At 41.9% G+C, this 21,313-nt stretch overlaps 2 protein-coding genes across 2 annotated transcripts; one reads left to right on the forward strand and one right to left on the reverse strand.

Annotated features, from left to right (window-relative positions):
- Nucleotides 1–1,603: 1,603 nt before the first annotated feature.
- Nucleotides 1,604–12,302, forward strand: LOC102714709 (flavin-containing monooxygenase FMO GS-OX-like 8). Its single transcript, XM_040520627.1, has 8 exons — nucleotides 1,604–2,240; nucleotides 2,328–2,398; nucleotides 2,489–3,043; nucleotides 3,156–3,316; nucleotides 5,601–5,602; nucleotides 10,794–11,225; nucleotides 11,312–11,703; nucleotides 11,793–12,302. Exons 1-8 carry the CDS (start codon nucleotides 1,604–1,606, stop codon nucleotides 11,817–11,819), a joined length of 2,277 nt encoding a protein of 758 aa, XP_040376561.1. The 3' UTR covers nucleotides 11,820–12,302.
- Nucleotides 12,303–16,087: 3,785 nt separating this feature from the next.
- LOC102707188 lies at nucleotides 16,088–18,130 on the reverse strand. Its single transcript, XM_040520914.1, has 3 exons — nucleotides 17,837–18,130; nucleotides 17,656–17,725; nucleotides 16,088–17,264 (listed from the first exon to the last, which is right to left on the reverse strand). Exons 1-3 carry the CDS (start codon nucleotides 17,909–17,911, stop codon nucleotides 16,351–16,353), a joined length of 1,059 nt encoding a protein of 352 aa, XP_040376848.1. The 5' UTR covers nucleotides 17,912–18,130; the 3' UTR covers nucleotides 16,088–16,350.
- Between the last annotated feature and the right edge of the window lie 3,183 nt (nucleotides 18,131–21,313).

The raw sequence follows: 21,313 nt of genomic DNA on the forward strand, positions 1-21,313 counted from the left end.
AAACCGTTCTTAGCGTGCTACAAATACCATTTTTAAACGTTAAACCTCGCCGTTTTAGCGATCAATCGGCCACATTTTGCAAAATCATCCAAAATGGTCTGTATATTCCTCTTGATAATCATTTAAAGCAGAAGATTGATCTTTTTACAATCATATTTAGCATTGTTGATGCTTTGCTATTTTACTTTTACTTTTGTTATTTATCCAATATGAACCAAAACCTATGAGTGTTCGGTGTGCAACTGTACGCATCAGAAACTATATTTTGAGTAAAATGACAATTTAGTGTTGTTCAGTTGAAAGTATGAAACTATTCAATTTATACAGCTCCATGCATTGAAATATTCAAAGAAAAGCATTCTATTTATGACAGATGTACATTTTTATAAATGCAAAAAACGTTCATTTTTTAGTAATCATTCATATTTGGTATTTCAATTAATTGGTGAACGGCACCCTCTCCGTCCGACAACCGCATTCACACCGGCTTTTTTTTTACCAAAATAAGCGCCTGTTTGGGGGAGCATCTCTCAGCTACAATTTTTTTTTTCCAAAAGCTGCTTCTGCTGCCTCAAGTGGCCCACAACTTCTGAGGATCTAGAGTTATAGATTCTAAAAAATAAACCAAGAAGCCAAAAGCTGAAGAAGCTGAGTTTCAGACGTTTTCTAGATTCTTAAAATTTGACTACCAAACAACTACTTTTTAAAATATAAGGCTCCACCAAACAAGCTCTAATGACCGAAACAAAAGGTAGCATGACTTACGCAGTCAGACCTCCTAAAAGAATTGTCACTATTTGTCACGTTACTTTTTCTTAGTTCATACAAGGATGATATGCTTGCATTACATGTAGGCTCTACATCCTATTTTCGCTTCTATTTATATTTATTAGTTAAAATTTAAAATTTCAAACCATAAATTAAGAATTGACTTTGGAGTTTTTTTACCTATATTTTTTAGTCTTGACTTTGGTCTCACTGCATATGTAGAATTTTTATTCACAAATTATTTTTCGTTTGTAAATATACCATTTGATTTTTTTTCCACGTTCACCCAATCTAATATTCTTTGATTATCTAGACATATTAAGCACGATAAGTTAGCACATGATAATGGTACGGAAATATACTGATTGTACCGATACCGTTTCCAAAAATAATAATGTAAAAATGAAATCTGTTTTTAAAATTTAACAATTTCAGTTTCTGTCCGAACTTTATTGAATTTCACACTAATTAGTGCAATTCATAAATTTTCTTTAATATGAAATTTTCCCAACCGTATCGACACTATTTCTAAAAATATTATTAAAATATTATACCGTTTTCGACCGGTTACGGCCCTTTCATCATCACGTTAGAATGCACTTCTCTCCTTTCCAGTAATCCAGTGCAGAGACATCAAACATATCTACACGTCTAAATGGTCCCCCACACGACAACACCACACACAGTCGCACGCTTCCCCTGAGCTGCACGCACGGCCTTTTTCCTTGCGGCAACGCTACCACACACGGTGCATGCATTGCATGCAGGCACAGCAAAGAGGGATTGAAAGTCCCTTCACGCTCTCCAGCGCTAGCTGTTCGATCGAGGAGGCGACATGGCGGCCTGCGTCGACGGCACCGGCCCTCGCCCGCTGGCGTCGAGGAAGGTCTGCGTGATCGGCGCGGGCATGGCCGGGCTGGCGGCGGCGCGGGAGCTGCGGCGGGAGGGGCACGCCGTGGCGGTGCTGGAGCAGGGCGCCGACGTGGGCGGGCAGTGGCTGTACGACCCGAGGACGGACGAGTCCGACGACGACGCCGCCGCCGCCGACGACGCACCGGTGAGGGTGCACAGCAGCATGTACGCCTCGCTCCGGCTGCTCGGCCCCCGCGAGGTCATGGGATTCTCCGACTTCCAGTTCGTCCCCCGGAAGAGCGGCGGCCGCGACGCGCGGCGGTTCCCGGGCCACCGTGAGGTGTATCTCTACCTCAGGGACTTCTGCCGCGCGGCCGGGCTCGTCGACGCCGTCAGGTTTAACGCTAGGGTCGTGCGCGTCGCCATGGCGCCGCCGCGTCGAGGTGGCACCGGCGACGCCGACGCGCTGCAATGGGTAGTGAGATCCATGGACGCCGGCATATGGAGGCAACGCGCTGATGATGATCGGGTGGCCGAGGCGCAATGCGTCGAGGAGGTGTTCGACGCCGTCGTCGTGGCCACCGGTCACTACTCGCAGCCAAGGCTGCCAAGCATCGAAGGTACGTGGCCGACGAACGAGCGAGCCTGTTCGTCTCAAGCAGAAATCAAATGCTAATCTCGCCGCTAATTCGCAATTTCTTGGTCAGGAGTGGAGGATTGGAGAAGGAGGCAGCTGCACAGCCACTCGTACCGGGTCCCGGACCCCTTCCGCGATGAGGTTAATTTTTTTCCCACCATTGCTGTCTAATTAGCTGCGATTTGTGCCCGTTAATCTCGGATTAATCGATCATGGCGTGCAACGCTGCAGGTGGTGGTGGTGGTTGGCTGCGGCGACAGCGGCATGGACATCGCGCTGGAGCTTCGCGCCGTCGCGAGGGAGGTGCACCTCTCCGCCAAGTCCGTGGAGGCGGCCATGACGCCGGCGATGTCCAAGATGCTGGCGAGGCACGCCAACCTGCGGCTGCGCCCGCAGATCGAGCGCCTGTGCGCGGACGGCCGCGTGGTGTTCGCCGACGGCACCTGCGTCGTCGCCGACACCGTCATGTACTGCACCGGGTACCGCTACTCGTTCCCGTTCCTGGACACCGACGGGAGGGTCACCGTCGACGACAACCGCGTCGGGCCGCTGTTCGAGCACACCTTCCCTCCGTCGCTCGCGCCGTCGCTGTCGTTCGTCGGGATCCCGAGGAAGGTGATGGTGCCGTGGTTCTTCGAGGCGCAGGGGAGGTGGATCGCCGGGGTGCTGTCCGGCAGGCGGGCGCTCCCGACGGAGGAGGAGATGACGCGGTCCGTGGAGGACTACTACCGCGCCAGGGAGCTCGCCGGCGTGCTAAAGAAGTACACCCACGACGTCGAACCTCATGTAAGCACACATGCTTAATTAATCCACTCTCTTCTTGATTTTGTTTGATCGTCAGCATCGATTGCTCGATCTGTGCGTGTTCATGTTTGATCCTCTCTCATTTGGTGGTCAGAAAATGTACGAGTTGGGGGAGAAGTACTGCGACTTCCCGCGCACGGAGGACTGGAAGAGGGAGCTGATGGCGATCATCAGCCGGAACACGAGCGACGACATGGAGACCTTCCGCGACCGCGACGACGACAGCGACAACGTCCGCAAGTGCATGCAGGAGTGGTACCGCCTGGCAGAGCATCAAGCTCAAGACGACGACGAAGAAGAAGACCCAGCTGCCGCCGCCGCCGTCGTGCACAGCTCGCTCTGAAGACAGAACTGAAACAGAAACAGCTGTGCTAGCTAGAGGTTCAGTTGCATCAATTTGTTCTGTTCTTTTCAAGACCAGAAAAAAGCATGCGAAAATTTGAGCTTCCGCTTGTGCATTTTCTCTCTCTTTTTTTTGGGAAAAAAAGCTAGTACATTATTCGCATCTCCACAATGGGTAGGTAATTTTTACTACAATTTTAGAGGAAAAGAAAACATTTTTTCTACAGATTTGCTAGTCCATTAGGTAGTTGTAGACGGACCAGAAATCGATCATCGGCCCACTAGGCCCAGCCCACCACATGGTCGCTATTTGCCACGTCACTTTGTCGACGTGACGTGAGTACGTGACACAGCCTCGCCCTCGCGCGCTCCCGCCGCCTTCCGTCGCGGCCGGGCCGACCAGCCGCTGACCTCTGGGTCCACCACCACAACCGGCGCCAGCTAGATGGGCCCCACACACAGCCACGCTACTCACGCGGCGCGGGCAGCCTCCGTCGCTGCCAGGTGGGCCCCACGGCCGAATAGCCCAGGCTTACCGGGCGCGCTAGCCTCCCACTGCAAGCTGGGGCCTCCACCTTGACTCAAGCCAGCGAGCCAACCGCGGTCAAGGGCTGGGCTCACTGCCGCCTGTGCTCCGAAACCGCGCTGCTTTCAAGCCGTCCGATCCGTCCTCGCCTCGATTTCTGGGCCGTCCGATGGAGCGACGGGCCCTCGCGTAACCACCGCCGTGGCGGAATAGGGGCGAACGGGGCGCGCGCAACCGAAACGGAACGGTGGAAAAATCGGGCCCCCAACAAACCCAAACATTTTTAGCCGGAAGGCCCTTGGATTTCACCGTAATTGGAATTTGCGTCCACGTCACTCACACAGGGTTGCATATTCACGTGACCAGTACCATGCCCATCGTGTCTCCTCCCTTTCTCTTTCGAATGTTAAAATTGAGATTAAACGACTTGCCATATAGTATAGTTTAGTGTTTTAGGAAAAAGGCATGGTTTGTACTATGTAAATATCATTACTTTGTGATTTTTCTATACGTGATTTATTTTCATCACCGTTTGCGTTTTCCCACATTCTACCATAGTTGCATTCATAAAGACTATAGATACATGTAACAACATTAAATAATGATGGAGAATATATGTGTTCCAAGCTTTACACGTAACGACAACAAACGTAATACCACTTATATAAGCTATCAGTTTTATCTGGCTGCCATGGATAAGAGATATATGTCAGCCTTTGAACTATAATACATAAAGATAAAACCGTCGTATCAAAATGTTTTCAGTTAGTCTCTATGCCATCAATAACTTTCTTTTCAAAGTTCCTTTTATCAAACCCCCTATGGGTAAATAACGGTTGTATTGATAATTTTTTGGTAAGTACTGCTATATTCATTTCATATTGTTAGATTTTTTAGCTCTGTCAGATCCATCAATTGATAAATATACATGATTTGTATTTATATTTGTATTTATACAAATCTTAGAAAAAATAGAGAAGTAAAACGTAAATATGCACATCGACACGCTAGTAAGCATATAATATAGGTATCATCTAAGTATGATTTGAGATGCTATGCAGTCGACTGCAGAGAATGTCAGTCACTGGTATGCGAGCCCAACAACCCTATGCCCACATGTTAGTGATGGCTGCAAGGGTCCGTTCCCGTAGATATCGCATTCGAACTAGATGTTCCATACCCTAGCCAGCCTTGATACGAAATATCTCCAAACCCGAGGGTCGTAGCGGCAACGCGGAGGACATTTTAGGGAGGTTGGGCTTTCCGCACCCCGAGGCTCAACAGCGGAGGAAAAATTGGAAACGAGTCCCCCAACCCCACCCCAACGGACGCGAGCGAGCCAGTGAAAAGGCGAGAAGCGGGAGCGCGGCCGCCCCGCCCCGCCCACCCGCCCGCCGCCTCCACACCCCCCATTCGATTCCCCCTTCTCTTCCCTTCTCCCCTCCCCTCCCCTCCCCTCCCCTCAACCGCCACTGTCCCCCCCAAATCCCCTCGCCCCCCGTCGAGAATGGCGGACTCGCAGGTGAGTGGAGTAAGAATTCCGGAGAGGAATGGACTGCCGCCGCCGCCGTTGGTGGTGGTGGTGGGTGTTTTGTGGTTTGGTTTGGTTTTGGTCTGGCGCTGATGGTGGTTTTGGGGGGTGGGTGTTTGCAGGTGGAGGGGATGAGGAAGGCGTACGCGGAGATCATGCTGAACATGGCGCAGGAGTCCGCGGCGCGGGTGCTGGCGGCGGAGAGGCGGGCGGCGGCGCTCGCGGGAGGGCTGGCGGCGGCGAGGGAGGACGGCGTCGCCGCGCTCGTCAGGCTCAAGGCAATCATGGAGGCCAGGGTACGGCGTGCTATACCGGCCTCCATCCAAATCCCCGCTCGAAACGCTTGCTTCGTTTTTCTTCTTCTTCTTCTTTTCGCTTGCTCCTCCCCCCCGTTGGTTGGTTGGTTAGTTGTTCGTAGGCGTGGTTGCGATTTCGGCTTCTTTTAGGGATTCGGGGTTTGCGCGATTTTAGGGGAGGTTTTGGGCGGTGGTATCTCTCGGAATTCTGGTGGATACAGATTTCGCCTTTCAATGCCGGGATTTCTAGTTTGTGTTCCCCCGTGTCAAAGGGCTTTCGCGGTTCGGTTTTCTACCCAAATGCTATCTGGGAAGCGGGAGCTACCCAAATGTTCGTTAGGGAAGCTGGAGCTCACGCTTTTTTCGTGCTGCTCCATTTTGGATTGTGCATTAGTGTTGTAGATTTTCGATGTTGTTGTATGCTTTTAAAAAGTGAAAATTTTGCCCCGTTCCTCGGTTGATTGAATCAGCCTTCAGCGCAAAAGGAGAAAATTTTGCCCCCTTTCGCGGCTGATTAATCAGCCTTCAGCTGAACCAGGAGGATCCCTTGTGGGTTGTAGCGGGGGAATCGAACCATAAGTTTTTGTGTGCTCTCACCCACCATCTGCAGATATTGGGTTTATCAGCTCTCGAAGGCATGCCATTGAATTTACAATGAATTGTCAAACATTAGCTTTCGTTATGATAAGTACAGGATGTTCCTTTACTGCACTGATGAATCACATTTCACTTATTTTATCTTTTTCCTTTTTCTGAAAGTAAATAAGGCCAGGGAAGAATCACAATTCACTTATCTCTACATATATTTGCGGGTTGTTTTTTTCTGTGACAGGAGGATGCATGCTATTTCTGTTTGCTGTTGTGTAGCTTGAAGTATAGTGAAAGTGAACTATCTAGATGGCGTTGGTATTTTTGCGTTCGGCCAATTTTTTGTGTACCGGGAGCAAGAGCAACAATAGAATACTATATAATTTATATTTTTGTTTAGAACCAGCTGATAAACTATGCACCTGCAAAGAGTGTTATAATACAAAAAGAGCACTAGTGCAAGATAAGCTACCATGTCGGTTTATGCAATTAATTTATGGGGCAATTGAAGTGCATAATAATATAATTGCAATGGTGTGCAATTATGATTCAAATTGAGTTGAACTATTCTCTCAACTTTTAGTAAGCCCTCATTTGTAAATTTCATTACCATTTTTTTTCCTTCTTGGTTGATTGCTGCATTCTTGTAAAATCGTATTTCCTTCGTTCCACGTTATAAGACTTTTTGGTGCTGACTAGATTTATATGTGTGTTAATGAATCTAGACACATGTACAAAACATATACATTTGTATATGGATGAATCTAGGCAAACCTAGAAAGTCTTGTAATATGGAACAAAGGAAGTGTGTTGCACTTTTGCTTGAACTTTTTAGTTAATTTCACATTATCTTGCGCACATTAGGTTTTATGTATGTGAAATGCTTGAGTTTACATTATCATTCCATAAATGTTTCAATCAGTCACTGTGACCATGGTACTTTACTGTATTTTAAAATGGAATTTAAGGTGTTTCTGTTTTAACCTAATCTATAAGTTTGACTAAGTTTATACAAAAACATAGTAGCATTTTCAAATGAAACAAACATATTATAAAAAATATATTCAACAATGAATATATTGAAATTAATATAGTGTTGTAGATGTTGCTACTTTTTTCTATAATTTTGGTCAAGACTTAGAACAAAACAAAAATGATTACTTTGTTTTTTCTTTGCATGCAAGTCATCAAATTGATAGTGTTATTGACCAAGTGCCAGGTCTGTACTGGATAGGGTTTCCTGCTGCTTTCCAGTATCTTTAGTCTATTGTTGCATACTTGCATTTCTGTTTGACGGATATGAACAGTATAATTTCTTTCAGTTTGTGTAAATCCCAAGGTTTTTATTCGGATTGTTATTATACATATAGCAATGGCAAAAAGTCATCATCTTTATAGAAGTTAACTGTGATAAGCTAACTGCCTTGTTGAGACCTTTATTTGTCATGATGGTTCTAAGAATGCTTCACAGTTATTTCAAATCTTATGATTTGAGGCAACAACGGATATTTGGTACACATCTATTGTGCTTCATATTGACTTGCTGTTTGTGAAGACAACATATTTCTGATATGCTGTGTATATTACAATAACTCCATATTCTGAATCAGGACTTAGGGTGGGTGCAGCTTACCTGTAGGTACTCTCTGTCCCATTCTGGACCAAATGAACCAGATTTCATTTTTGAAGTTTTCAAAAATTAAATATAGTTCATTTAGGTGAACTAGAGTGGGTCAAGAAGTACCCATGAGTTGGCTCTTGCTCATCTCTACTTACTAATTTTGTGTCATTTCAGTCTTTCCGAATCATTCTCCGTCTGTTCTGCCTTGTATTCAACATTGTGGTGAAGACAATAGATAAAAGAAAAATCTTATCCAGCAAAGTACTTAATATGTTGGAATGGTGAAATGCTCCACAGGGCACTTGTAATTGTGATATATTTTCCTATAGTTTGGGACTTTTGTTCCATTTGTTTGGAACATCCTTTTTCAATTAACCAAGTAACCATGAACTCCTGTTTCCTGTTCTTTTTTGTTCCTTTCTTTTTTGGTAGGTAAAACCTTGGATTATGTAGTAGGATTATTCTATTACTTGAAAAATAAGACTATGGTTGTCAAAACGTCATTCTGGAATCTGGGCTTATATCATTGACAGTCACTGATTCCCGTAATCAATTCTAGTAGTACTGGTGGTAGCTTTCATAGTTCCATTCACTGCATATAAACATGGGCATGCATGTGTTAAGGAATAAAGGACAATGTGACTGTAATCCACTTCTTTTACCAGTCAATCTAACAAATTTCCAAATAAACTTGATTTGTTTCCCATTCACTAAACAATAAGTCATAACTCATAAAACATTCTCTTGTCCTGGTCATAGTAGCATGAAATTTTCTAATCTGGCCAATTTAAATGCACCCAAATGAATCATAATATTTAAGAGGATGGACCAGGTGTTCACAAATAAAATGGGAAATGCAGTGTTCTAAAAAGGCGACCACACCAACCACCGCTTAAGCAGACAAGATTGCCAAACCTTACCAAGTAGTGTAACTGTGTAAGCGCTTGGTTTACAAGGTTAAACTGGCACATACACGGATATGTGGCCCGCTTACTGCGTACCAGGTCGATTAGGCGATTAACAGGGCCATATATGACTTTCATGTATTAAAAGGCCCATTTGCTTATGATTTTTATCCTTTAAACCTATATTTACTTTTCATAAACAAAGATGGGTAGATTTTAATACTGTGCTGTATTGGTGTATAAAAATATACATATAAGCTCAATATGTGTGCGTATATTTAAAATATGTGCTTCACTTCTAACTTCTTAGATATAGGAACCTTTAAAAACTGCTTACAAGGCGGTTTTCCGCATAAGCTCTGCAAAGGCGGGATCTACGTAGGGGTGATAATGGGCCAAGGCCCTTGGGTCCTTTCACAACCTATTAAACCCTTAAATATTTTTAGCTTAAAAACTTATAAAAATTTCAACCCACCCCGTTTTGGACCCCAACCCATAAATTTTGTATAGAAAAACTTAGGCCCATTACCACACCTAGATCTACGTAGTTAACCTAAAAAAAGTTGAATACTCATGAGTATCATTTGAAAAGAAATCCTTATAGCCTCTTCATTCAATGTCATATAAGTACTTAAAAATTGCTGGTAAAACGGCAATAATGATCCCGTTTTAACCTGCATCAAACCCTGCCAAAAAAACATCAAGTTAGTTTGAGTTACAGTGCACTTATCTGCCATTTATATCCTACCATCAAAAAATCATCAAATTATTTCATTGTTAATGGGTAAGTAATTAGGGAGAGATGGAAAAGACTGCCTTCCATTTAAATACTCTATATCTTCTATATTTTCCAGCATCTATGTCAAAAGAGCACGACGGATTGGGTCAGATTTAATGCTGGGCCCATGGAAGGTGGACTCACTACCGTGGACAGGGCTGGGTGTGCTAGTTAGATAAGGGTTCCGTGCACGATTTTTATTTTATACCAGGAAAAAAAAGACACTGAGAAGGGGCTAGGGTAAAATGTATCGGTCAATTCGATTCACATGCTGGCAACAGCTTATGCGAATTTTATAAAAAATACTATCTTTTTATACATCTAGCAGCTTAGTAATTTGTCATTTGAACTTGCCTTGCTGCCATTTGCTTGCTCCAAATGTTTACAACTTTAAACATGCCCTTTCCTCTCATATGGAATTGATGCATGTTAAAACCTGTTTGTACATGTGCAGATAAAAGAAGTAGAGTCGCAATCTCTGGCACACATTAAAAAGATTAAGGAACTACAAGAACAATTACATGGTGCTCAAGATACAGTGGCCTCCCTTCAATTTGAACTGCAGAGATCAAATTCTGAACTGGAGCAAGCAAGGAGCACTTTGGCTGAGGAAAGAAGAAAAGACCTTCGCATCTCTGATAAGATCAGTTATAACAAAAACAGCAGCTCTGCTTCTAAGAAGCCTCTACAAGACAGATTATCCTCAAAGAGTAAAAGTACAGCTAAGGAAGGTGGAGCTGTTGAAAACGTGGAAATACTGTATCGTTGTGATTCTGATCTTGGATCATTCATGGCTAGAACTAAGAATCCTGAGCTGTATCGTAATGGGTGTACACAGCGTATCCGTGCAATCAAACAGCGAAGTCCAAGTGCGGATACATCCAATAGCAAGCAAATTAGTGCGGTGAATAGCCATTCTAAGACCGGAAAGACTGGTACCGATAGGAACCCCTGTAGCACAAGGTCCATTATGGAACAGATACTTCAAACAAAATTCCTAGCCAACTGCAAGCGAAAGAGAGGCAGACGAAGCAGGCCAAGTTATATGCATGATAATTCTGTTGAGCATGGGCAAACAGAGTATAAGTCATCTGATACATCTGGTGGAAATGGGTGTTTGCTGCTACTTCAGGCTCTTGAACAAGATCTTTCACCTCTAAAGGCGTCTGCTGAACATGGCAGTGATGGGTTAGCTGACCAGAAGGATGGATTGGCCATTGATGGGAAGGATGCTGACTGGAATCTTCACCCTGCTTCCCCTGGACCAAATGATGTACTTTCAGTAAACAACATGCAGATGAAAAGGAGGAAAAGGTCTAAGACCATCAGAGTTTTCGAATCTGAATTTGAGGCAAAAGGTATCCCTGAGTTAGGCAACACCCTGCCAAAATCAACTAATAACATGTTCATTAGTGAACAGAGCTCTGATACACCTCCTGGAAACACTAGTTCTGTTTTGCAATGTACTGCTGAAAACGTCATGCACGTGACTGATGCTGCAAATACTGGTCAATTGAAGTACGAGAACAGCTCTCCGTTAGTCTCTCAGCCAACAGAAAGTGAAATTGTAGATGAAGGTATCATTCAGAAACCCTATTTTTTAATTTACAACATATACCTCTGTCACTTTCTAAAATGTGTATTGAGCCTTAACATGATGCAGGTAACTCGCAAGTGGATCGCCAAGAGTGTAGAACACCAAATAATAATGGAGTAGACTTGGAAGAAATGAATGTGGATAAAAACTGCATTTTAGCTTCAGACGGAGCTGACTCTTCAATTGTGAGCACCCTGGACAAAGAAGAAAATGCAAAAGAAGCACCTTCTGGAGTTGCTGTGCAAGCTGAACGTGCCAGATGTATCAAATACACATTCAACCGCAGGAAGCGCAAGACTGCATCTTTAGACAGCACTCTTCAAGTTGCTGTCCCTGAGAAAAGCAGCAGTCTGGTTTGCCCAGCTGAGAACCATGAGTCTCATGCAAAGCCTGAGACGCAAGATCTTTTGATAGAGTCAACTCCAGGTGACAATCAACTAATCCATGTTGCCCAACAGGTATGTGTGATTCTCTATATTTGGCACCATGTGGGTGCACTTAAAGACTCATTCAACATCTCACCGTGTGAAACTGTCCTGTTTTTCAGCTCATAATGCTGTCAGCGCAGAAATAATAAAATTCTGTGATGCGTTAAAGCGGAAGGAATGATTGGTTGGTTCAAAAGAACAATGCTGGGACGGCTTCAATAAGTGGATCATATATTTCTTCAACGGAGTGGGAGACTTGTGGTGGTGGGGGTGGCAGAGAAAGCAAGAAAGCCTAGCTCATAGTGTAGTTACCAACAATATATCTCTACCTAAGAGGTCATATTATAATAGTGTATAGATTAGACAAGAGTTTTTTTATATATTTAGTCGATAAATTTTGAACTATTGTTTTGAAGGAGGTTATAAATTCTGTAGCGGCACTCTGTTATTAGGTCGGTTCAAGGTTCAAATTCAGAGGTTAAACAACTGCTCCATGGAGCAAAGAGACGGCGTTAGGAAATTTAGTCTATGTAAATCAACTTATATCTCCCTCCTAGCTTGTGGAAAAATTTTGCTCATTCGATTAGAAGATTGGCTCCTAGCTTTTGGAAAAATCTTGGTCATTTGATGAGAAGATTGGCGCAGATCGGCTGCTGCAGGATGCGTGCACATCGTATTCTGTACTTGCTATCGCATAATTTCTTTAGTGTAAGTGTATATGTGTATGCACCAGGCGGCGAAAACAGTCAATTATTGCGTAAAAGCTGCGCCAATTTGAATCAAGCTGTCCGGTTTTGGAATCGTGACGATTATCATAATATCAATAATCATGATACTATTGGCGACAATCACGACGGTTTTGACAATCTTGATGATCACAATTTTGGTGAAAAAGCCGTATGATATGACGTGATTATATGATATATCACCGCTTTTACTTTTTTTAGTTTTTCACAATATTTTTTTAAAAAATGTACTTTAATATTTACCGAATGAAACCACAATGATAATCAGCACATGGCATAGTTCTTGTGCAGGTACTCCCTTCGCCTCAAAACAATCTAATCTTTCGGTTTTCGTGTCCAGTGTTATCTTATTTGAAAAAAATTTAAGAAATTGAAAACAAAAATAGTCATACATAAAATTTTATTCATGATTTATCATCTAATAAAAACAAAAAATCTTAATCGTAGAATTTTTTTGAATAAGACAAAAAGTTAAAAATTATAAGTAAAAAGTGAAAGATTAGTTTTTTCTGGGACCGAGGGAGTAGATGATTGGCGCCGAAGTTCATGGCTATAATCCTCCGTACAAATCGCCGTATAAATTGGAAACAATACGGTTAGACATGTTAATACAACTAAATTCTAGTACTTCGTATTAGTTTATAAAGTATTACATCAGATTTATGTAAAACTTTCTGTTTTTATATAGATTTATTTATATGCTAATTAATCTAGATAAACACATTCTGTCCATAACAGCACGACACGACACTTTCATCTGGGAGGCAGTATCTGGCTATCCGCGCAACGATAGTAGCGTGGTAGATGCTGAAACAAACGGCGCGTACGTGCAGGGACTTCAGACGATATGTATTACACCAATGAATTACAACTTCGTCCTTTTTTTATGATTATGGTTATAGACCAAAATTTAAATTTTCAAAACTTTAACTTTTAAATCACAAGCAACACGTATATAAAAGTTTTACTCGTAGCTTATATTTTATTGAAAAAAGTCTAGAATACCCTCTGAGGTTTGGCACCCTAGTTAATCCACCCCCGATCTTTAAAACCGTTTAAACAACACCTTATACAATACAAAACGTTAAAAAAAACCGTTAAAAAACCATCTGGCCGGTTTTGGGGTGGTTTTGCTCAGCCAAAAAATCCCCTCTCTCGCACTCTACGTCGGCCTTTCTGATTAAGGTTAAAACATCTCTTTCTTAGTTCTAATTCTGTTAGTAACGGTTTAAAAAAATTTTAAAACGTGCGTTGTAGAACGTATATAGTAAACTTGGTCATGGTTTTTTATTAGTTCTTTACAAATTTCGTCAAGTGCTTGGTTCCATGCCACTGCCATACAGAATCTGTAGTATGCATGTGTTTTATTCATCTTCGATAACAATTACAGAATAACATATGCGTGAGCATTTCGTTTGTTTTTTCCCTTGCCTTTCACTCTTAGGACTGGGACTAGAATTGTCATTTTTCTATATTTTGGTTAAAGAAGAGTTATATTTTGGTTAAAGAAGAGTTGGGAGTGGGATCGTCATTTTTCAGTTTTTTTTTTCGAAAGGTTAGTAAGAGTTAAGAATTAAAGGAGGGAAAGGAGCTTTGTAGCAGTTTTCAATTTTTGGTTGCTTCGTAATTTTCGGGTTTCTTTCTTGTCAGTTTTATTTTTTCATCTTGTAAACTATTCTTTCACTTTTGTGTGAACGACTTGTCTAGTTCATAGAGACATGCACTGGTGAGGGCTAAGAGAGAGCATTTTTGTGGCTGCCTCTCACCCGAGAGCCGGTTGAATAAAACCACAGCAACAACCACCCATGGGGGTAAATTAAACCACCAAAAATAATACCTAGAGGGTAAATTAAACGGTTTGTGAAAGTTTAATATGTTTCTTAGACTATTTTAAAGCTTAGGGAATAGATTAACCAGGTGCCAAACCTCAAGGATGGTTAGACTTTTTCATTTTTGTTTGTACATGTCACCTAACTGTGACTTTTTCCACGAGAAAGCCTAAGAATCACCCCCTTTAATTTATAGGTTGTTGATAAGCCGCCAGGAAATTACGCTACTGCTTTGTAGTGAGTGACATCGATTGCATTGATGAAACTGTAGGATGGGTGTTTCATTTTAGTAATCTAGATATCTTTCTGCGCTCATAGATAAGCAGCAGCTTCAACTGAAAACACCACCGTATCATACAGAACATATTAACATCACAGATATATAACTCAGCCTGGAAAATCTTACTGAACACCTACACTACGCCTTAGCCCACTAGATTACTTCAATCTGAATTTGATATAATAGAAACATAGAGTACTTTCATACAAGGCATGCTTGCTTTTAATGCAGTTTTCGATACTAACTTTAACCACCAATTTCTTTCACAATGTTTCATGAATAATTACGAAATCAACATGATATGAAAGTATTACTCAACATCTCAAGGTACCACTTGTGTCACTAAATATATAGTATGAATATTTTTTCAACAAAGGAAGTACCTTGAATATGGGAGGTCCTCTACTAGAAAAACTCCTCTTGACATTCTGTGCATTATGAAATCACACTAGAACACCACCCTTAGTTTCAACCCATAAACATTGACTGTAAATGTATGTACACAATCCACTGTTCTTATGGTATGGAAATAGAGCACATACATGGTAAAGCACAACTAATGCGCATGGAAGCACCTAGCTTATTTTCTCGACCATTTGCTACACACAATTTATAGAAAAAGTGAGTAGATTAGTTCAACAGAAGCAATAGTGCATGAAATAAATCAAGGAATGTACAATTTCAATGTGGTCACCTAATTAGTACAAGTACTCACAATGAACAAGACAACTTCATCACATATTCACATGACTCAGATAGTTTTGAGTTGTTGAGTACTAGCAAGTACAGCGAACATATAACAAGCCACATTTTATGATATAAAATGAAATACTAAAAATATCTTGTGTAAATAGCAATGTCAATATCAATATACTGCCCTATGTGGTAAACAAAATATTCTTTTCATAATCCAGAACAACATGAAAGTGAAAGCCAAGAAAGAGAATGCACCATATGGAAAGTATGCCTAGCATCTTTACTACTACCTGAGTTTCCAGTTAAGTTCAACAAAGCCTGATCTTACAATATAACCCCCATTTCATTGGAATTTAAGGTTTATCACCGTTCTTGCATGGTACTGCTATCTGATGGCGCTTCTGCATTCAATGAAAGTAAAAAACTAAAGACCAGGAGGAGAGGAGCAAGGTACCATACACACTTACAATGAGATTTCGTTCCTTGGGGTAGATATCTTGAGAAGATGGAAGGAAAGAATTACTGATGAAAAGCCTGAAACATGAGCCTGGTGATATCGAATAGAAAATAGTACGACCAATAACAAAACAAGTAAATGTTGCACTCTAAAACAGAAAATAACCTAGAAAAGGATGCACTTGTTCCTAGATACCATACTACTAGATAAATCCAATTAAGTATGCCCACAGACAAAGGCATGCATAATTCATCAATCATAAATAAAGTTACTCATTATGAAAGACCAGAAAAATGTAAGTAGAAAGTGCAGAAGATTGAAAGTGCCATACAGGGTTTAAAAGTTAATACTAAACAATTAGAAGTTACTTAGTAGATAATGTAGAGAAGAAATATCAGATTTCACAAGTAGATAACAAACACACTGTATAGCTATTATTTATACTCACACACCATGAATAACAAAGGGTCCTCTCAGCAACATATGCAACATACACAAAGTGAACTCATCATAAGACAACAAATTTCTGGTGAACTTTCTATTGCGATTAAACAGCCTATGCCGATATTCACATTTCTTTATATCAAAAGGCAAACGTAGGTAACATACTAAACAGTAGCATGCATAGAGAAGAACTGTAACGATTATCTAGGTCATAACCCTGCCAATTTAGTATCTTGGACCCATACTACAAGAACGGGACAGACGCAAATTCCCCATCTCACATTCATTTCCAATTGTTCCTCCACCTGAAGATGCTGGGGTGTACTGCTTCCTACAGCCAGGACATCGCCCATCCGCCTCGAGAATTCTCTTGTGGCAGAAGAGACACAGATGAAAACCACAGGGGCAAGGGAGGAAGCTCGAATCTGTTGGATCAAGGTCCTCGTAGCATATAGGGCAGGATATCGGCAATGAAAGGATTCCCTTTTGTGCAGATCCTATCCCCATTGCCACCCAGCAATTACCCATGCTAGCTGGGAAGCTGACTTGTTTGGAGAGGCTGGGCAAACTCTGTGGACGAAATACATCATCTGGGCTCCAAGCTCTTGTTCTGCTCTTGATTGGTTCTTGCCTTGTTGCTCCATTAGCAGGTTCTGGGCATGATGTAGGTATGACTGGTGGAGATGCTGGCATTGGATCCTGGTGGTTATGATTGTCATCCACTGAGAGTGCATCAGCAACAGCCTCCCAATCATCCAAAACTCCATCATCATTCTCTGGGCTATCACCAGTGTCATCGTCGGAATCAGTCCCACTTCGAGAGCTGGACCAAGCACTGCTGCCGCTGCTGAAGCTACGGCCGCCACCATTGCCTGAGCAGTGCTTCTGCTGCAAGCAGCCAACAGGGGCATTGCAGGAGACAGGGCTGTGCAACGGGGAATCATGATCACTGCTACCAACATCCTGGCTAGCACCAACAGAATCCTCCTTGTAATCCTCTGGCTCCCCTTCCCTTGTCCGTATCTCTGCACGACGGCGAGGGAGAGGAGGGTGTGGCGAGGCAAGTATCGGTGACCCAGAGTTAGCTCCTGCCGCTGTTCCAGGGGATACCACAGCCTTCACCTCCTTCCCATCCTTCACTAGACCAATCCAAACAGAAGATGGATCAGATTCCGAGCAAAGTGGCGTAAATGATCAACAAATGATTGAAACTTTCTCATCCAGATCACAAATCCAGCAAAACAAATCAAAGGGGAACCAAAAGACCGAAATAAAGATCCCAACTTTCTTACTCCGACAGCCAGAATTCATCAAAAGCATCGCCTAAAAACGCACGAAAGCCAAAAATAGCTATCCTAAGGCATTCTCCACCAATAACAAGAGCACGACCGATACAAGGGACCGAATTTGGGGCCGATTGAAACCAAGATCCCAATTCCCCCCCAACCCAGATCACCTAGGTCGACCCCAAAACATCCAAATCGCACATGATTATGAAACAAAAAAACAGATAAGGGTGCGAGATCAGACCCTGCGACAGCCACTGCTCCCGCCGCACGTCGAGCTTGCTCTGCTTCAGCTTCGCCGCCGACCGGTTCCCCTGCAAAACAAAACACCCACCACCACCACCACCCAAAAATAAAACCACACGGATCAGCACCCCTATCCCATCCAAACCAAATCCAAACTCGAATCGGAAGGAACCCCCTACCCGCTTCTTCTTCGCGTCCCGCGCCGCCGCCGCCGCCGGGGAGGACGCGTCGTGGGCCATGGCGTCGTATCCCATCCCCCCGCCTTCTCTCTCTTCCTGCTCAGTCGCTCACCCCGCAGCACGCACAGGTCGCCGGAAACCACCCCGCAGCCTCGCTGGAAACGCCGGAGGAGGAAGGTGGGGTAAAGTAAACCCTAGCTCGAGAGAGAGAGAGACGATGCGACGGAGGAGGAAGCTGCAGCAGCGGATAATACGGTGCGGAGAAAACGAGTCGATGAGCTGCGATGGAGGAAAAAAAAACTTATTTTTTTAGAAAAGAGAAACGTTTTCTGTTTCCGCACGGTTAAACGAGACGACGACGATGGACGGTGGTGAAATTACGAGAATGCCCCTCCTCACCGGCGGTGGGGGGTTCGGTTGGCGCGGGACACATCTGGGCCGTCGGTTTGATACGGTCGGTGCCCTTCGTGTGGTGGACGGCGTGCCACGTAGGCCCGATGATTTTAATCAACCGTGTGTTCGAAGCTACGGCTGATGCGTCCCAAAACAAATCAACTTTTTTGTCTTACTCAAAATAATTTATGATTAATAATTTTATTTTTATTAGATGATAAAATATGAATAATATTTTATACGTGACTAATTTTTTTAAAAAAATAAATTTTTTTAAATAAAACGAATGGTCAAAAGCTTGGCACAGGAAAAAAAAGTTGATTTTTTTCGGGGCCGGAGGAAGTATATGATTTTCGAGGAGGTGTGTGCTTTTTTTTTTCTTTTTTAGATTTTATTGCCACCTGTTTATGTAGAAGGAATTATGGAGGGGTTGACCTAACGTAGTGTGTGATTAGATTAATTGATACTCCCATGCTGAATCCGTCATAATACGCTTCTGTTGCTTCCTTTTGTTGTTATGTCCTAATACACCTCTTACAATATTTTGGATGGATATGGTTTGCTAGTGTATGCATTCTTATATTCAAATGAAGATGAAATCTCGATGACTTCCGTTATATGATGGATGTCTTCCGAAACAATTCAATCCCCACCAACAAATGAAATAATTCATAGGGTTATCAAATTTTGCATAGATACTGATACGTCCGCTTTAAAATAAGTTTATTTTTCAGTTTTTATATAATATTTTGACTCTTTGTCTTATTTAAAGTTTTTTATAATTAATATTTTTATTGTTATTATATGATAAAACATGAATATTACTTATGTGTGACTAATTTTTTAAGGTTTTTTACAAAATTTTCAAATAAGACGAATGATCAAACATTGGACACAGAAATCGAAAAATAAAGTTGTTATATGACGGAGTTAGTATATGATTATCTGTTTTTGGGGCCTTAGAGCATCTCCAAGAAAATGACTAAATTTTGATTATCCAAATCGAAATTTAACTATTCATTTTTTTGATAACTCAAATTCTGAGAGCATCGACTCTCCACCTCTACTCTCCAAATCCTAGCAAGGGGAGGATGACAAGGGGTCTCATCCACGTAGGACCCACAGATAGCAATTTTGCTAGTAGGAAATGAGTTACCATATTTGGCTATTGAGGATTCAAGTTTAGCCACTCAAATGACATGACAGTCAAATAGACACCCTCTTAAAGGATAGTTTTTATGCAAAATTATCAAATTTAAATATGTCAACTGAGATGACCATTCTCTTGGAGATACTCTTAATTTCTACGTTTATTACTAAATATTTTGTACTCTATATGTAATGAAGATCGAAGACCTGAACAACCACACACCTTGCACATATCACTATATGGAATTGGTCAAGTGAATAAGCCTAAAATTTGTGATTTTTTTTTACCATAATCATATCGCCGTTATTTCACACACAAAATTATTAAGAGTAAGTCACAAAATTAGATACAATTTAACCAAAGTATTACAAAAGTACATATTTTAAGTTGGCATATCACATAACTACAAATTTAATTTTGAGTTTATCCCAAAATTACAGGTTTAAGATAAAGTATCACAAAACTATTGATTTAGTATAAAAATTATCACAAAACTATAATATGCATAGCTAAATAGAACTTATGTGGTTGGGATTTCAATTCCAAAACCTGTTGTTTTATGATATATTCAATATTTAATCTATAGTTTGAAACTTGGTCTTAAATTTTTTCTTACTATGCTACTAATATATACAAGCATATTACGTATTAAAGTAATGCCAAATTTCAAGTATACACTAAGGATCACCGCTTAGTTTGATGGCGGGTTACTTGCATAACCCCAGAATACATCTCAGCGTGCATCATTGTCTTCCTGACAAGCTGGGTAGTATATACCTAATCAACGTGCCTTGCTTAGTTATTCTCCTAATATGCAACCACCGATTTTGGTTGCATAGTGTGACCAGAAATGAAAATTCTGACCACCTTGCACCCCATGATTAAACGGACGAATGAGCCATTGGAATAAACCAGTTGGCTAGCGAATGGATGAATGGTGGCCAGTTGAAACATCGACCTTGGACAACATGTGGATGAGATATTGAGACCTTTGCTCGCCTTTGCTTCCTGTCGTATGCGCGGTGCGTTGAAATCAGAAATGGCGATTGCTATTCGGCTATTCGCTTCATCTTCAACATTGCAACTGCGCTAGCAGCAACGTGTTGAGATGGGTTGCTCGTTGCTGGGCTAAGATTTATGTGGGGGGCCTCTATGATGCACTACTGGTGAGAAACGCCCAGGGGTCTTTCGGTTAGTTACACGAGATGGTGGACTAGTCGGCTTAGGTCCGAAGTCTTACTTCTACCTATTTAATTAATATTAAGTTGTTCTCTAATATCTAAGTTTTTTTATTCACCGCTCATGCCCCTCCCCTTCGGGGTGGCCTCGGGATAGGCAGACAACATGCATCAGTAATAAGCTAGGAGCCACAGTGTGGTAGCAAGAAGGGAGGGGTGAAGACACCGAGGTTGGGAAATGTTCTCTCCATCCAAATATAAGCGTATTTATAGCAGGTTAAGGTAAATTAGTTACTAAAAAATAACTTAAATGTTACTTATTAAATAAGTAGAGTCCTAGGTAAGAGTAAAATAGATATAGATTTAAATATGAGGTGACTGATGGAACAACCGATACTTTACAAATGCAAATTTGAATTCCAAAAATACATTTGTTATGTGACAGATGGAGTATCATATAACATGCTCCTGCATTTGTGCAAACTTCCTTCCTAGTTAAAGTAATTGACTAACATAAGCCGCGTTCGTTTGAGGGGAGGAGGGGTGTTAGTTATCCGGCGTGTAAAACGTAGTAATAGATTAATACATAATTAATTATTAATTATTTAAAAAAATATAAAATAGATTAAAAATGATTTTTTAAAACAACTTCTCTATAGAAAATTTGCGCAAAAAATTACACCGATTAGCAGTTTGGAAAGCGTGTGCATGAAAAACGAGAGGATAAGATAACTTACGAGGCTTGCCGAACGCAGC

The sequence above is a fragment of the Oryza brachyantha genome, chromosome 2, assembly GCF_000231095.2.
Source record: "Oryza brachyantha chromosome 2, ObraRS2, whole genome shotgun sequence".
NCBI lineage: Eukaryota > Viridiplantae > Streptophyta > Magnoliopsida > Poales > Poaceae > Oryza > Oryza brachyantha.

Excerpts from the sequence above, each read along its gene's own strand:
- LOC102714709 (XM_040520627.1), top strand. The coding sequence starts at position 1,604 with ATGGCGGCCTGCGTCGACGGCACCGGCCCTCGCCCGCTGGCGTCGAGG. Across the intron at positions 2,399-2,488 it reads CGGACCCCTTCCGCGATGAG|GTGGTGGTGGTGGTTGGCTG; the intron begins GTTAATTTTTTT and ends GCAACGCTGCAG. Across the intron at positions 3,044-3,155 it reads CCCACGACGTCGAACCTCAT|AAAATGTACGAGTTGGGGGA; the intron begins GTAAGCACACAT and ends TTTGGTGGTCAG.
- LOC102707188 (XM_040520914.1), bottom strand. The coding sequence starts at position 17,911 with ATGGGATACGACGCCATGGCCCACGACGCGTCCTCCCCGGCGGCGGCG. Across the intron at positions 17,726-17,836 it reads GGGACGCGAAGAAGAAGCGG|GGGAACCGGTCGGCGGCGAA; the intron begins GTAGGGGGTTCC and ends TTTGTTTTGCAG. Across the intron at positions 17,265-17,655 it reads GGAGCAGTGGCTGTCGCAGG|TGAAGGATGGGAAGGAGGTG; the intron begins GTCTGATCTCGC and ends GGATTGGTCTAG.